General features: G+C 41.8%; 1 protein-coding gene across 1 annotated transcript in view; it reads left to right on the forward strand.

The window, feature by feature from the left end:
- ZNF346 (zinc finger protein 346) overlaps window positions 1-17563 on the forward strand; it is a 112576-nt gene that overhangs the window by 43991 nt on the left and 51022 nt on the right. The window contains exons 2-5 of the mRNA XM_007952941.2: window positions 6683-6786; window positions 7342-7434; window positions 9407-9551; window positions 13579-13764. Coding sequence (XP_007951132.1) covers window positions 6683-6786; window positions 7342-7434; window positions 9407-9551; window positions 13579-13764 — 528 coding nt within the window. The remainder of the gene's footprint in view (window positions 1-6682; window positions 6787-7341; window positions 7435-9406; window positions 9552-13578; window positions 13765-17563) is intronic.

The raw sequence follows: 17563 nt of genomic DNA on the forward strand, positions 1-17563 counted from the left end.
TGGTGCGGGATCGGGCAGTGTTTCGTTCTGCTGTGCATGGGGTCGCTATGAGTCGGAAACGACTCGACGGCACTTAACAACAACATAACAACAACAATTGGAATTCCAGAACAGGAAGAAAAAAATAAAACCACAGAGAAAATTGTTGAAGATTTGTTGGAATAGAACTTCCCTGATATGATGAAAGATGAGAATTATCCATTCAGGAAGTCCAACAAAGCCCAAGCAGGATTGACCCCAAAAGAAAATCACCAAGACATATTGTAATCAAACTCACCAAAACCAAAGAAAATAAAGAATCCTGAAAGCAGCATGGGAAAAACGAAAAGTTATCTACAAAAGGCAACCAATAAGACTAAGCTCTAATTTCTCAGCAGAAACCATGCAGACAAGAAGGCAATGGGATGGTATATATAAAACCCTGAAAGAGAAAAATTTCCAACCAAGAATTATATACGTAGCAAAATTGTCCTTCAAGTATGATGGTGAAATTAGGAGATTTACAGATAAGAAGTATGTTGACCGGGAACTTCCAGAAATGCAAGCTGGATTCAGAAGAGGACATGGAACAAGGGATATCATTTCTGATGTCAGATGGATCTTGGCTAAAAGCAAAGAATACCAGAAAAAAATGTTTTCTTGTATTTTATTGAGTATGCAAAAGCATTCAACTGTGTGGATCATAACAAATTATGGATAACATTGAGAAGAATGGGAATGCCAGAACACTTAATTGTGCTCATGAGGAACCTGTACGTGGACCAGGAGGCTGTCATTCGAATAGAACAAGGGAATACTGCATAGTTTAAAATCTAGAAAGGAGTGTGTCTGGGTTGTATCCTTTCACCATATTTATCCAATCTGTATGCTGAGCAAATCTGAGGAGATATGAAGAACACAACATCCAGATTGGAGGAAGACTCATTAACAACCTGGGATACACAAATGATCCAACCTTGCTTGTTGAAAATAAAAATGAGTTGAAGCACTTACTGATGAAGATTAAAGACTACAGTCTTCAGTGTGGATTACACCTCAACATAAAGAAAACAAAAATTCTCACAAGTGGACCAATAAGCCATGACAAATGGAGGAAAGATTGAAGTTGTCAGTGATCATATTACTTGGATCCATCATCAGCGTCCATGGAGGCAGCAGTCAGGAAATCAGACAGCACATTGCATTGGGCAGATCTGCTGCAAAAGACCTCTTAAAGGGCTGAAGAGCAAAGATGTCTCTTTGAAAACTAAGGTGCACCTCACCCAAGCCATGTTATTTTCAGTCACCTCACATATGCTGTGAAAGCTGCACAATGAATAAGGAAGACCGAAGAAGAGTTGATGCTTTTGAGTTGTGTTGTTGGTGAAGAATACTGAAAGTACCATGGACTGCCAGGACAAACCGATCTGTTCTGGAAGAAGTGCAGCCTGAATGCTGCTTGGACACGAGAATGGCCAAACTTCATCTGACCTACTTTGGTCATGTTGTCACAAGGGACCATTCTCTGGAGAAGGATATCATGCTTGGTAATGTGGAGAGTCATTGAAAAAGGAGAAGGCCCACAACGAGATGGATTGATGCAGTGGTTGCAACGATGGGCTCAGGTATAGCAAGGATTGTGAGGTAGTGCAGGACCAGGCGGTGTTTCATTCTGTTGTACATAAGGTCACTATGAGTCGGTGCCAATTGAATGGCACCCAACAACAACAACAACAGAAAGTGTCCACAGCTGGAACAGCAGGGGAATGGAGCTTCTAGGGGCTGGCCAAGCATCTCTCTTCTTGTTGTCTTAGGGCCTCTCCATATGGTCTTCATGCATAGAATAGTTTGGGCTTCCTCACAGTTTGGTGGCTTCAGAGCAGTCAAACTGCTTATATGGTAGCTAAGACCTTAATAGCAGTTGGTTGTTTTTTATAATTTCTATCTCTCTGTGTATATTAAAGGAGCTCTGGTGGCATAGTGGATAAGGCACTTACTTGACTGTTAACCGGAAGGTCAGAGGTTCAAACTCACCAGCTGCTTTGTGGAAGGAAGATGGGGCAATCTGCTTCCATAAAGATTTACAGCCTTGGAAACCCAATGAGGGGCCCCGGTCACTCAGTGGTTTAGTCTCAGCTGCCAACCAAAAGGTTGGCAGTTTGAAACTTACCAGCTGTTCTGCAGGAGGAAGATGTAGCAGTCTGCTTCCTTGAAGATTTATAGCCTTGGAAACCCTGTGGGGCAGTTCCACTTTGTCCTGTAGTGTTGCTATGACTCAAAATTGACTAGATGGCAGGGGGTTTGGGGTGGGTTATTTGTTTGTTTTGGTGTCTGCATTGATTAACAGTCACCCAGTGATTGGACAGAGTTTGTTTTCAAATATCTGGAGCCAGTAAGACCTCTGTCCTCTCAGTTGGATCTGTGTATGAGGAGGGAAGTATACTCAGTTTGGGTCATGTTAAAATCTGCCGTGGCTTCTTTTTCCACTGGGGCCTTTTGCATCACTTATGCACCTGTGTACAACCTCATGATTGGCCAGGAGTGTGTGGCAACTTAGGCCCTCTCAAGTCTCAGTGCCATACAGTCTTAGCCAAGGAAATGATTGCTACAACCACAGCTGCAACCTCAGGCTTATAGAGCCTTGACTTTCCCTGCTCACTTGCCTCTGAGATCTTCACTTCCACCAACAAATGTCGCTGGGTGTGGACATTTCCCACCTCTTCAAGTGAGTCTCCCTTCTACTGGGAAACTATTGCTTCTCATAGCCTGTGCCATCCTGGCAGAACCTTTACCCCAACTGGATATGAGAGGTGATGGGGGCAGACCCAGGAAAAAAATCTTTCTCACCTGAAGTTCACTCCCACTCTTCTACTTACCTTGTGGGGTTTTTTATTGTTTTGCCATTTGATTATCATTATTCAGAAAAACTCCATTTATTTATTTACTTAACTTTTTTACTCTGCTTGTGCCTTGAATACTTTCACAACGATTTTGCTCCTCAGTAAGGAAAGCATGCTTGATCCTGTTGCAGACACATTGAGCACATAGGTAACTAACACATGCCCTACTGACAGGATTTTTCTTTTGGACAACCTCATGAGGCCTTTAGGTCTCATAGCCCAAACCCCTTGAAGTCAGCCTGGGCACACACTGCATGTAGATTTTGGTGCTTTACCAACTTTCTTGTTATAAAGGTAAACAATTCTATTACCAAGGGTTTAGAACAGCCTGGGAGCTCTGGTAACGTAGTGCCTAAGGCACTTGACTGCTAACCAGAAGGCTGGTGGTTCAAACCCACCAGCCACTCCTCAGAAGGAAGGTTGGGCAATCTACTTCCATAGGGATACCGCCTCAGAAACCCAAGGAGGGGTCACTATGAGTCGGGTCCGACTCGATGGCACATAACAACAACAACAGAACAGCCTAGTTTTGTTAGTGTCTGTTGTAGGACAGCCTGCAGCAGAAGGTCAGACCCTGAACTATTTTGAATGCCTCTAGACAGCAGCCCAGAAGAGAGGATGAAACTGGGCTCCAGCAAAGAAGTGTGCACTTCATTCATTCAGCAGATACTCACCAAGCCCTTGCTGTGGGTCAGCTGTTATACTTGATGTTGGGGTTACAAAGTCATAAAGGACATGATCCTTGCCTGTTTAGTTTGTAGGGAGCCAAATTCTGAATATTCTTAAATCTTAATATTCAGTCTGTTTTATATTCAACTTCACTTCATTTGTAAGACTCGGTCCCAGGCCCTCTTTTCTCCATCTCCTTTAGGTGTTCTCTTCCAGCCCCACAACTTTTATTTTTAACTTTATTATGATTTGAGTGAACATTTACAGAGCAACTTAGTTTTCCATTCAACAATTAGTACCAATTTTGTTTCTGACATTGCAATCTCCACATCACTCACCCCACTTCCTCCCTATGTTTCCTTCCTCCATGGTCCTTCTCTCCTATACCTTCCTACCTTCTGAACGTTGCCTCTGGACAGATGCTGCCCTTTTGATCTCTTAAGGTTGGTTGTTCCAAAGAGTGCATACCTCCCTGGTGTTACTGTTCACCTCATAGGCCTGTCTATTGTTTGGCTTATCGTTGAGCCAAGGGGCATGACTTCAGTTCCAAGCTGGAAGGGTGACTAAGAGCCATAGTTTGGGGTTCTGCCAGTCTCTATCTGACCAGTAAACCTGGTCTTTTTTATGATTTTGAGTTTTGTTCTACATTTTTCTCCAGCTCTATCCTGGACCTTTTATTATCATCTCTTTCAGAGCAGTTGGTCATGGTAGCCAAGCACCATCCAGTTCTGGTCTCAGAGTCATGGAGGCTGAGGTTCATGCTGTCCTTTGGACTGATTATTTCCATGAGTCTTTGATCTTCTTCACTGTTATTTGCTCCGAATAGAGAGAGACCAGCAGTTGCACCTTAGCTGGCTGTTCACAGCTTTTAAAACCCTGGTCGCTACTCACCAAAGTAGAATATAGAACATTTTCTTTGTGTACCAGTCCCACAACTTTAAATGTAGTCAAAAGAAACACTGCTAATTCCCAAGTTTATACCTCCAGCTCTGACCTCTCCCTTGAGCTCCAACTTGAATCTCCAGCTGACTATATGACGTCTTTTCCTTTATGTCTAATAGACCACTCACATTTAGCGTGGCCAAAGTGAATGCTTGTTTCTCTTCCAAACTGTCTGCCTCTAGCTCTCATCTCATTTACTCTCAGGTTCTAGTTACTCAGATTCAAAACCTATGAATTATCCTTGATTCTTCTTCCTACAACCCCATACCTAATCTGAAAGACTGGATGTCAGATCTACTTCCAGAATATAATTCCATATCCACTTTTCTCCATCTACAATGCCTACCTCTCTAGTGTAAGCTTCCGTCATCTGTTGCCTGAAAGACTGCAACAGCCTCCTCCTCACTGCTTCCGTTCCTGTCCACATACAACCTGTTCACTGAATGATCAGAGTAATCTTTTCCAAATACAAACTAGGTCTTATTGCTTCCTACTAGATTAAGAATAAAATCTATTAGTTCATGCCATGAACATACCAAACTCATCCCTACTTCAGAACCTTGGCACTGTTTCAGGTTTGACCACTGTTTCCCCAGACCTTCTTGCGGCTGATACCTCCTTAGGGTGGTCTTCACTGACTACCCTGCGCCCATCATTCTACATCACTTACTATTGTTTTTATTTTTTCCTTTATAGCATTTTTCACTTTCTGTCACTATCTTGCTTATTTATTTACTTCATACCATCTATCCTATTTCTGATATGGCCCCAGGCCAGCACACAGAAGACCCATTGTGAGTACAGGTATGTGAAATGTGTGAGTGTACACTGTGACCTGAGACTGGGCTCCAGCAACTAAGTGTAGTTCATTCCTTCAGCAGATGCTCACCAAGCCCCTGCTGTGTGTCAGGTATTGTACTAGATATTGGGGATACAGAGTCATAAAGGACATGATCCTTGCCTGTTTAGTTTGTAGGGAGCCAAATTCTGAATATTCTTAAAAAGCAACCCCATTTCCTTTAATAAAACAAAACCTAGAACCGTCTAGGTGAGGAGGGATAGCTGGGCTCTGATTCCCTTTATATCATCTTCCTAATTGAGACTTTTTGTTCTGAGGAGCTTCTCTTACACCCCCTGCCTTTTTTTTAAGGTGATGACCCAAATATGCCCATAGGTCCCCTTGCCTTGGTTTTTCTGAGCACAGTTGAGGTAGGCAAGGGCTTTCACAACAATGTAATAAACACTATAGAAGAAAAGTGGAGAAATAAATAAGAATCCTCAATGGTAGAAATATTACCTGAAACATCAACCCTTCTGCCCAAAAGGACTGGCATAGGTAAACTTTAGATCCTGTGGAGACCTTGCCAATGAGACCTTCTGCCATGGCATCCTGATCCCTTTCCAGGGGACTCTGCCTCAGATTATCAGTGCCATGATGGAACTCAAGTCAGATGAAGAATTGAAAAAATTACTCCCTTTTCAAGTCTTAGCCCTGATTCTATCAGTGGGGAGTCTCACTTGAGTGCTACCATGTCTGTAACAGTTATTCTCCTATTCTTCCTTTTAAATAGAGCACTAAGCCTCTGACATCCATACCTGGCTAGAATTATTTCATTTTTATTGATATCTACTTAGGTAATGACCTAAAGATTCCTTTTTCAAAGAATTTATTAAGTAGAGAAAGTTGGCTTATATAAAATTATAAAATAAGTAATAGTACAGATGGTATGGAGTCCCTTAGTGATATAAACAATTAAGCACTTGCCTATTAACCAAAAAGTTGATGGTTCAGATCGACCCAGAGGCTCTTAAGAAAAAAAGAAGCCTAATGCTCTACCATGTTTTTCCACATGCAGTATACATAGGAATACCTGAGGGGGTTGCATGGTTTGCAAAAAACATATAATGTACACATTATTTATGTAAAAATACGGTATTTCCAAAAGGTCACAGCCACTGAAAGCCCTGTGGAACACAGTTCTACTCTGAAACACATGGGATTGCCATAAGTCAGAATCAACTTTGCAGCAATTGGTTTGGTTTTATAAGAGTTATAATAGCATGAGCCCTGAAAGCAGTAGTGGCTGGGTAATTGAGGTTTGCTGATGCAGTTGTATGGCAGGGGTTCAAAGACCATCCTGTTAAAGGAAGTGTGTATTAACTCAAAGATTTTTTTATTTTCCCCTCTGTAGTGGAGCACATGATCCAGAAGAACCAGTGTCTCTTCACCAGCACGCAGTGTAAGGTTTGCTGCGCCTTGCTCATTTCTGAGTCCCAGAAGCTGGCACATTACCAGGTATGCCTCTGTACCTCCAGTACTGCTTTACTTTCCAGACCCCAGCTTCTCCCTGGCTTGCACAGGAAAGTGTAATTTCTTCTTATCCACTCAGACATTGCCTCCATGCATGTTGGCTTGTGACTAGAAGGTTGACTTAACTGCTCTGAGTCTCATCTCTTCCATCTAAATCAGGACCACTATACTTGGATCTTCCCTTGCATCTTGGTATAGTAGGGTGTATGAGCTTTGGCTTTAAATAGACCTAAGTTTGAATCACAACTCTGCTGTTCATCTTGGGCAAGAAACCTCACCATCTTCAGCCTCAGTTTCCTCATCTATAAGATAAAGATGGTAATCATTTTCTCATAGATTTGTTGTGGAGAATAAATTGGACAGTATGTAAAGTGCCTTGCACAGAGTAGGAACTCAATAAACTGGGCTTCTTCCTCCACCCGCTCCTCCTCAGAAGTTTTCATGAGGAGGAACCAGATGAAAATCTAGTGAGTGTTTTTGAGTGCCTTAGCTATGAAATGGCATTTGGATATCTTTGATCTTTTTCCTGGGTTCTTGCAGAGCAAAAAACATGCCAACAAAGTGAAGAGATACCTAGCAATCCATGGAATGGAGACATTAAAGGGGGAAACGAAGAAGCTAGACTCAGATCAGGTAATACAGCTGCCATGTTGAGACCTCTCACTTCCTGGTGAAGCCAGCAGGCAGGTTGGTGTGGTGTAAAGAGCATGGGCTTTGGAGTCAGACCGACTTGGCTTCAAATCCTGGCCCTGCTGTGTGAGTTGGACCTTGATTCTTCCTCTAGAAAATGAGGATGATACCACCTTTTATAATTTTTCCAAATTAAAATGAGGGAGGGTTTATTAAAGGCCCCCAACACAGAGCCTGGCACATACTAGAGACTCAGTAAATGGAGCCCAGTGGTTTGTTGAGCCAGATAAGAAGCTGCCCGTTCTCTGCTCAAGGAGAGAAAATGAAATGGAGCCAGGCTGCTTGCTTAATCTTGAGATCCAAGGGAAAATGCCAAGTTCTGCTCTCGAATGTTTTAAATAAGCAAGTGTAAGGAATGCCTTTCTAAATGCCTGCTCTGATTGAGATGTAATTACCTTTGTTTTTTGGCTCAGAAATAATGTGAGAACTAAGTTGAAATGATTTCCCACCCCTGAGGGAGTACAATTATTTTTATTCCTTGAGAAGCCATGCAAAGGTCATGAGATGAGAAGTCACTAGACTAGGGCTCTGCAACCCACTGGTTGCGTGACTTTGTGTAACCTTCCTAAAATGGAGCTGATAATCCCTACTACCTCTTAAGGGGATTGTGAGGTAAATTTCCAGTTCCCAGTACATGGTCAGCAAGTAGGAGCTTACTTTACAAACTGTTGCCTTCTATTATAGTGACCACAGATTTGGAAGGGCTTTCATCATGACTTCTCCAGGTTTCCTGGAATCATCCTCTGATGGCCCTTTTTATGATTTAGAATTCAGGGAGATAAAGAGTCCCAATTCTCTCAGTAATCTACCCTGTGACCCTGGGCAAGTGCCACCCTGGGCCTCAGTTCCTTCAACTCTTCGAGTGATACAGTATTCAAATGAGACCACACATATGAAAGAATTTTGAAAATTACAATTGTAGGTATATAAGGGGATGTTAATATCAAGCCCTCACCCTCTTTCCTGATCTAGGCAAATGATTATCTTACAGCTAGTAGTTCTCAATTGGTGATTTTTGCCCCCAGGGCACATTTGGCAACATCTAGAAACGTTTTTGGTTGTCACAACTTAAGGTTGTGTTACTGGCATCTAGTGGATAGAGCCAGAGTTGCTGCTAAATATCCTGCAATATTTATAATATAAAAGACAACCCATAACAAAGAATTATCAAGTTCAAAATGTAAATGGTGCCAAAGTTGAGAAACCCTGTCTTGGAGTGAACACGCTGTTCAGAGATCAGACTTTCTCAGAGAGTTTGGAAGCCCTTAATATAGGCTTGAAATACATTGTTTTCTAGTCTAATCATAATCAACAAATAAAATCCAGTATTCTGCTTGCTCAGCAAACCCTGAGCATCTCCTTTGTGCCAGGCTCAAGCAGAGTGCTAGGACTAGGAAATAGACTAGTCAAGCAGTCCATGCCCAAATGTTGCACTTCAGTTCACAGAAGAGCCTCTTAATGTATGACAGTGGCAGTTTAGGGTAATAATTGGTATGTTAGAGGTCTATTTAAAGGACTCTAGGGATATAGAGGAGGAGCCAAGATTAATTCTTGCTGGAGTGCTTACACATAGGGGCTTTTGATAATTTGTTTGCTGAATGATTTTCATGAAATAAGGTCTCCTAGAAGAAATATTTAAACCGGGCCTTGAAGGCTAAATAGGCATATGCCAGGCAGGCAAGGAAGGAAGAGTGTTCTAGGAAGCAGGAACAGCCCAAGCAAAGCAAAGTAGTGTCAGAGAACAAAGTGGGAAACGGTGAGTAGCCTGGGATGAAGTAGCTGAAGAAAGGTAGGTGGGGGTCAGCTTGTGAAGGGGCCTTGGATGGCCAACCTCCTATGGGCAGTGGGAAACCATTGAAGATTTTCTGGCTGGGCAGTGGCATGATCAGACCTATGTTCTCTCTCCCAACCACAGAAGAGCAGCAGAAGCAAAGACAAGAACCAGTGCTGCCCCATCTGTAACATGACCTTTTCTTCCCCTGTCGTGGCCCAGTCACACTACCTGGGGAAGACCCACGCAAAGAACTTAAAGCTGAAGCAGCAATCCACTAAGGTGGAAGGTACTGGTTTTCCTGAGTAGTGCTATATGGGCCGGGTGCTCTCAGAAATGCTCAGTGGGGCCACAGACTTCGAGAGGTTGAATTGCTTTTGAGAGGCTTTTAAAAATATCAAAGTAGACCCAGCTTCACTGAAAAGTAGCCTCAGAGTTGTGTTCACCTACACTCCCTTTCTTTGCTTACATCAATTTTTCTCTGTAGAAGATTTTTTAGGCCCCAGCTTTTGGCCCAGAAATTATAACTCAGGATTGCCAAGTCCTGCAGGCCGAGCATACGGGAGAGCATTCTATCTCCTACATTTTGTGCTTAGATTTTTCCCTCCCAGCGTCCTCCCTGCCCTTATCACCATGTGTTCCAAGTTGAAAGCTAAATCTCTGTCTTTTTCAAGTGCTAAGGTTATGCTCAGTTCACTTTTATCCTCAAAAACCACCTGTTCTCCTCAAGACAAGGGACTTGCCTTTCAAAGCCGAATACTTCAGTGCTGCTACTGTTGCCCAGCAAGCTATGTTTTCAGCTGTCATGAATTCATTCTCAGTGCAGCAGCTTCTAAAATAGCCCCCATTATCTTGTCACCACTGGGGCTCAATCCTTGCTTTTATCTCATTAATTCCTGACTTTCTGGGATTTTTAACCCCTGCTAACTACAATTAGTTAATTGAAATTTCTGCAAATGAAAATTCTTTGATCTTTATTTATTTTTTCCTTTGTAATGGTTGCTTCTCTCTTTACTTTGCTCCAAGAAGTATACTATTTATTTCTTTTATATATTGGCACTCCAAGATATCAATGTTTTGAAAGGCTTTGAAGATAGGGTGAAAAATCACTCATAACTACACCCACTATTCATATTCAAATCCCGTTATTCCTGGCATGAGACAACAGAAATGGGCTTTGAAGTCAGAGACCCAATTGTAAATGCTGGCACTGTTATTGCCATCTTTGTGACTTTGTATTTGAGTTCTCTCACCTATGAAACATAAGATAATGCTCTACTTCATAGTTTATGAAGACAAAATAATACATAAAAAGCACCTAGAATATAACAGATACTCTGTAAGTGACAGCTGTTATTATTATTATTGTCATTGTCCCCATCATCATGATAACCAATGAATGGAATCCCCCATAAAATGTGGTAGTTGGTCAGGTATCTACCACCTGGTGCATGTCATTAGCCTTGCTTGTGGTTCATTCATCATTAAACTATAATAGTGCTGATTGCTTTTGTTAACCATGATGGTATAGAAAGATGAAGCATTAGGCCAAGGGAAACTAGCTTAAGAACAGAACTTTATAAGGTCACAGACTTACGTTTTTACACATGAGAAATGAATACGTCCAGGAATGCCCTAGCCCTGAAATATGCCCAGTCCCAAAGAGTTCATACTCAGATTGTTTTCTGTATTCACTTTTGGCCTTTGCCACATGCAGATACATTTTTACATAATGCATGTACTGTTTGTATTTTGTTTTCTTTTTTTAACATTTGATTTTAAGCACGTTTCCATGTTATTACATGAACTTACACTTCTGAAATTAAATATTTTTCTCTAATGTAAAAGTAATATAAGTATGTTGTGGAAAATACAGATGAGTAGAAAGAAAAATTAGCCATAATTTTACCATTATCAGAGATAACAACCATTAACATTTTGGAATACTGTTTCTCCTTTAGTCTTTTGTTATGTGTACTTGTATCTGTATGTATATTCATTTACTTTATATTAAATCCATGCATATGTGCATATAAACATAGACTACTTTAAATAACTTTATTGTTTTTATAAAAATGGTGCATGCTCATTATGAGGAATTTCAGTTCAAATCATGCAAAAGGTACAAAGAAAAAAGTCAGATATCACCCAGATCCTTCCACCATAGAGAAACACTGTTAATATGCTGGTGATTTTTCAAAATACCAGTATACATGTATGGATTACATTTTAACAATGATTTCTTTTAATAATAATACCATATGGTATATATAATTTCTTTCTGTACTGTTTTTAATATATTTCCTGTGTTATTAAAAACTTTTTCATAAACATTGTTAATGACTACATAACATCCTAGGAGCTCTGGTAGCATAGTGCCTAAGGCATTTGACTACTAACCAGAAGATTGGCGGTTCAAACCCACCAGCCACTCCTCGGAAGGAAGATTGAGTAATCTACTTCTATAGTGATACCGCCTCAGAAACCCAAGGAGGGGTCACTATGAGTCGGGTTCAACTCAATGGCAGTGAGTTTGGTTTGGTTTTGTACATAACATAGTATCATACCACACTTGACTATTTCTCCAACATTGAACATTTGAGTTACTCCCTCCTCTCCTTTCTTTGGTCTTATAAATAACACTACAGTAAACATCACTATAGAACAGTTCTTTTCATATTTTAAGCTATTTCCTGACAGAAGACTCCTATAGCTCTCATTTCTATTGCATGCCTGATAGCTCAGTAAGCAGTTCCTCCAGCATTGCCTATTGATTTACTTCATATGCTTCTCATCAGTATCTTTTTAAGTACTTTTTCAGTACTATTATCCCTTAATGACCATTATTACCCCTTTTCTGATATAAACAAAACTATATTCATTGGAGAAAAGTTGGAAAATACAAAAAAGCATTCTTTAATCTACTTTTGGTCCTTTTCCTATGCATAACCTGTGTGTTTTTTGTTGTTATACAAAACATATAAGAAACAGATTGCTTTATAATCTCCTTTTTTCACTCAATACATACTGAATATTTTCTCAAATTATTAAATATCCTGCAACATGTACATTACTTTTCAAATGAGTAGCGGAGACAAAAGTCAATGGCCAGGAAAATTGAGATGCCCTATACTGGAAGACCATTGTGGGGAAAAGACAATAATTTCTTCTGGCTTACTAGAAATTTTCAAAACCTCCCCACTGCAGTGGTACAGGGCTGAAAGAGCATCTGAGCAGACTGTGCCATCTCCTCTGCCTAGGAGTGCTGCCTAGCCCTTCCACCACCACTGGCAGGGAGCCTGGGCCACATTATGGAAACTTATTAGTGAGTTACAGCATCTGCTTTATAAGGCAGTATGACATGGCCTGTAGTCAGCCTTAGAAAGTAGGTTGATCCACAGAAGGCTTACGTACATGCCCACACCAGGCTCTGATTAGCCTGGTTCATTAACCACAGTCCAGGATGTTTTCTGAAGCTGAAAGCAAGAGATATAGCCCTCAGGTCTCCCTGTCGTACTCTGGCAGCCTGGCATAGCATAAGGCTTTAGAGCCACACAGACCTGGGTTCGCTCACTAGCTGAGTGTCCTTGGGCAAGTCACTTCCCCCTGTTTTTCTCTATATTGTGGCAAAATAATACCAACCTCATGGGGTAATTATGAGGGCCAAAGATCAAAATATATGTTCAGAGCGTATAATTAAGTGTTAGTATCATCGTCTTCTCTCCCCCACTCAGCCTGGAAGGCAGTGCATTCTAAAAGGCATCTCTGGTATAAAGGGCCTTTTCTAAATGACCATGTGAGCTCTGTATGAGCCTCAAGCCCTCAATTTCTGTATCTATACATTGTTTTTCACCTCTGTAACTAGGATACTTTGAAGATGGGAATAAAATACTCAAACTTTTTGTCCCACTTTCTGTCAAGTTCCAGAGGATTCTGAGAAATGAAAAGACTGCAAGTATGTATATATCCACTCTATTGTAATTTGGCAACTTGATAACAGATGCTCAGAGCCTCCTTAGAATATGAGAAAAGCAGGATTCATGTGCCTAAAATAGTTAAAGCTGCAAAACAGAATGGCTGGTCTTTGGGCTCCCCCGTGTCTTCCCAGTTTCCCTACTTAGAGAAGACATTCAAAATGTGATTCACACAGGCAGTGCTACATCTGCAGATGTGACTGACTAGTGATGCCAGCCTGTCTTTCCATTCAGCATACTCGAAAGTTTGGCACCTTCTGAGTTTTTCATTGTTTCTATTTTAACTTGTCACGGCTCTGTCAAAATGCCTTACAAACCCTTTTCTTGTGGCCTCCACTTTAGCCTTGCACCAGAACAGAGACATGATAGACCCAGACAAGTTCTGCAGCCTCTGCCACGCAACTTTCAACGACCCTGTCATGGCTCAACAACATTACGTGGGCAAGAAACACAGAAAACAGGAGACCAAGCTCAAACTCATGGCACACTATGGGCGGCTGGCGGATCCAGCTATTACTGACTCATCAGGTGAGGGGGTCTCATTTATATCCAAGCAGATGCAAAGAGGGCTTGGAGCAGGGCTTGGCTCCCCTGATCAACCAAGGCTGTGCTTTTCCTCCTTAGGTCTTCTAAAGCAGGCATTGCAAACTCAGGTGCATACAGAAGCTAGATAGGATATTTAAATGAGTGAGAGAGCCAGGAAGAAGTTCGGAAAGCTAGAACATGCATGACTCTTATAGTCAGCACTAGCTGATATTCTCTTATTTTTCAGTTCTTCAAGAGAATCTGGAGAGTCAGAATTGTATGATCTCTGATTTTTAAGTGCAACTAATTTTAAAAAATTATAAACTCTGTATTTGTTGTTGTTGTTATTTGCCATCGAGTTGGCCCCGACTCATAGCGACCCCTCCTTGGGTTTCCGAGGCAGTATTACTACGGAAGTAGGATTGCCCAACCTTCCTTCCGAGGAGTGGCTGGTGGGTTTGAACTGCCAGCCTTCTGGTTAGCAGTCAAATGCCTTAGGCATTATGCTACCAGAGCTCCTAAACTCTGTATGAGCCAAATATTTCTACAAGTCAGATTTGGGGAAGGGGCCACCAATTTGCAATCTCTGATTAACTCCCTAAGTGTCATCCTAGGATAAGGCTTCAGCTACTATATAAGATTTTAGAGTGTTCCCAGGGTAGCTCCTCCCTCAGCAGGGAGGCCTGTGTATATTCCTGGAATAAGAATATTAGGCTACTTCCCTGACCGTGAAATGCTAGTTAGCATCATAAGAGTGAGAATTCACAAAAAGTTAGGAAACCTTCCCATCATAGTACTACTTGTGGCCTAAAATAGAGAGATAGCATTATTACTTTCTCTTACAATAAATATTTATTGAGTACCTATTGTGTTCCCTCACTGGGGTTACAATAGTGATCAAAACTGACAGTTCCTGTCTCATGGAGGCCATGTGAGCATTGTGTTGGTCTTCAAGGCTCCCTTGGGCAATGATCTTCCTCATCAGCCTGTGGAGTTCAGGCTTCCATGGCATCCAGGTATGGAACGACATGGTCTCAGGACACCGCTGTCCAGAGTCTTCTGCACTCTTCCCACAATCATAGAGATGTACATTCAGATGCTGCAGATTTTCCACACCAAATACAAGGAAAGGAGGGATCATACCTCTCTAACAACTCCCTAGACACCAAAGGCAGCCTATACAACACAGGCATCTCTGGGCTATACTGACACAGATGAGACAGGTGGGAATCAGTGGCTAGGAAGCAAGACTGTAGACCATATCCCTCCAACTGGGTGTCAGGACTGCTCCTCCAAAGCCACTGAAGGACCCTGCTTTATAAACCTCTTCACAAAGGGAAGGGATGGCTGATACTGCTCTCACATATAGGCAGTGACATCCTCATTTAACAGGATCTCATATGCTAAGGAAGGAGCCCTGGTAGCACAGTGGTTAACATACTCGGCTGCTAATGAAAAGATCAGTGGTTCAAACACAGTGGTTCAAACATTTTTCTTTGGGAGAAAGATGTGGCAATCTGCTTTCATAAAAATTTACATCCTTGGAAAACCTATGGGGTGGTTCTACTCTGTCCTATAGTGTCACTATGAATTGGAATCAACTAAACAGCCATGGGTAATGGGGTCATATGCTGAGGAATATGGAAACTTCAGAACCAAGTTCCTCAGAATGCTGCTTCACCATGGCCTCCTACTTTGGCCTATGAGTGATAGAACAACAATGCATTCCAGCTGGCATGACTATGTTTCTCTTTCAGAAGACCCTTCTCAATAGCTTCCTCCCCTCCTTTACTAGGCCTAACCTAGTGGTTCCCTTGTTATCTCTTGTCCCTTGGCAGGACTCAGGCACTGCGGATGTTTTGGCTGCTTATCTTAACTTGTATCCATTCTGTTCTTTTATCTGAAGCCAAAGCTTCCTTCCTGTATCCACCCACCTCCTCCATTTGTCTAAATTACCCACATTTAATCCTAGGATTTAACCTTGAGCGTTTTTTCTTGCTTAGGGCAGCTTATTGCTTTTATTCAGTCAAAATCATAAAAACCTAGGCAGCAGGGCAGGAGGATCTTATCCCCAGCAATATTAACTGTTGTTGTTGTTGTTATGTGTCATCGAGTCAGACCTGACTCATAGAAATCCCTCCTTGGGTTTCCGAGGCAGTATCACTACAGAAGTAGGATTGCCCAACCTTCCTTCCGAGGAGTGGCTGGTGGGTTTGAACCGCCAGACTTCTGGTTAGCAGTCAAGTGCCTTAGGCACTATGCTACCAGAGCTCCTTGCAATATTAATACATATGTTCTAATTTAATCCCACAGCATTCCTGTAAGTAGTTATGATTACTCCATTTCACAAAGAAGTTGACACTCAAAATTATTATTAGAGGTCACTCTGCTATGTGCATGATGCTGATAAATGGTAGCACCAGCATAGGTCTTTACTTAGACTCCTTCCTTTGGCCTGAATATTCTGAGTGTCCATGGCAGAAGGCTTTCTGAATACAAGACATCTAGCAGAGGCACTGAACCCACTCTTATCCCTTCTTATAGAGGTGGAGCGTTGACCTAGGATAAGCAGGCAGTGTTAAAGGACAGAGATGTTGTCTTAGTGAAGGACTTAGTTTGTTAGAAGCTTGACTTCTACCTGCTGGCTTCAATTGAAGCTTATTCATTGATCCAGTTGGTCATCTAATAGTTAGTGGTGGTCCAGACCCTAGGCTAGGTCGTCTCACATAACTGTCTTTTTTAATCCTCACAACAACTCTGTAGTACAAGTTTGATTATACCCATTTCATAGATAAGGATATTAGGATCAGAAAGATGAAGTGATTTGCCCAGGGTTCCATACTGGGGGCGGGGGCGGGGGCGGGGGGGGGCAGAGCTAGAGCCAGACTTGAAAATCTAGGTTGTGATGAGACCAAAGAATAATTCCCATAGGGCTCATGGCAAGTATAGATCTCTTCAAATACAAGAGGCAGAAGCAGCATCTTCCAAGCAGGTCAAACAAGTCTTGAAGTTTGTGTTATATGCCAAACCTCATGTTTTTCTCATAGATTTACTCAAGAAGGCCAGAACTGAAATCTAGGCTGGGTTCTTTATAGGAACAAAACCAGTGAAGCACATATATTTACCCAGAGAGATTTATTTCAAGGAAATGGCTTATGCAGTTGTGGAGACTGGCAAGACCCAAATCCATGGGGTCAGGCATCAGGCTGGAGGCTTCTCCTGACTCACGTGGTTGCAGGGGTTGACGAACCCAATATTGGCAGGTCAGATGACAGGCTGTTGGCTCATGGGACTGCGGAAGCTGGCAAATCCCAAAATTGCTGGCTCATGTCCCAAGAACCAGTAGTCAGAGAATGATGAGTCAAATGCAATATCAAAAGAAGACAGGCTTTCCCAGAACATCCATATATATTGAATTCAGGTCACACCCCTAAGGCAACTCTCCTTTCAACAGATTGGCTACTCATATCATATCACAAAATGGAGGATGATTACATAATATCTGCCAAACCACTGAGAATCATGGCCTAGCCAAGTTAAAATATAACCTTAACTTTTACAGTCCACCTCTTGTCTACTTGGTACCTATACACATCTCCTTAAACCATACATACAGTTGGTTAAACCTAAATACAGTTATAAAGTCATACTTGTACCTAATATGATACAACTAATGTGTACAACCAAAAATACTAGCCTCATTTATATCTTGTATTTTATAATAAGGAGCTCTGGTAGCATAGTGCCTAAGGCACTTGACTGCTAACCAGAAGGCTGGCGGTTCAAACCCACCAGCCACTCC

This window comes from Orycteropus afer, unplaced genomic scaffold (genome assembly GCF_000298275.1).
Source record: "Orycteropus afer afer isolate SDZICR_OR568_19922 unplaced genomic scaffold, OryAfe1.0 scaffold00366, whole genome shotgun sequence".
NCBI lineage: Eukaryota > Metazoa > Chordata > Mammalia > Tubulidentata > Orycteropodidae > Orycteropus > Orycteropus afer.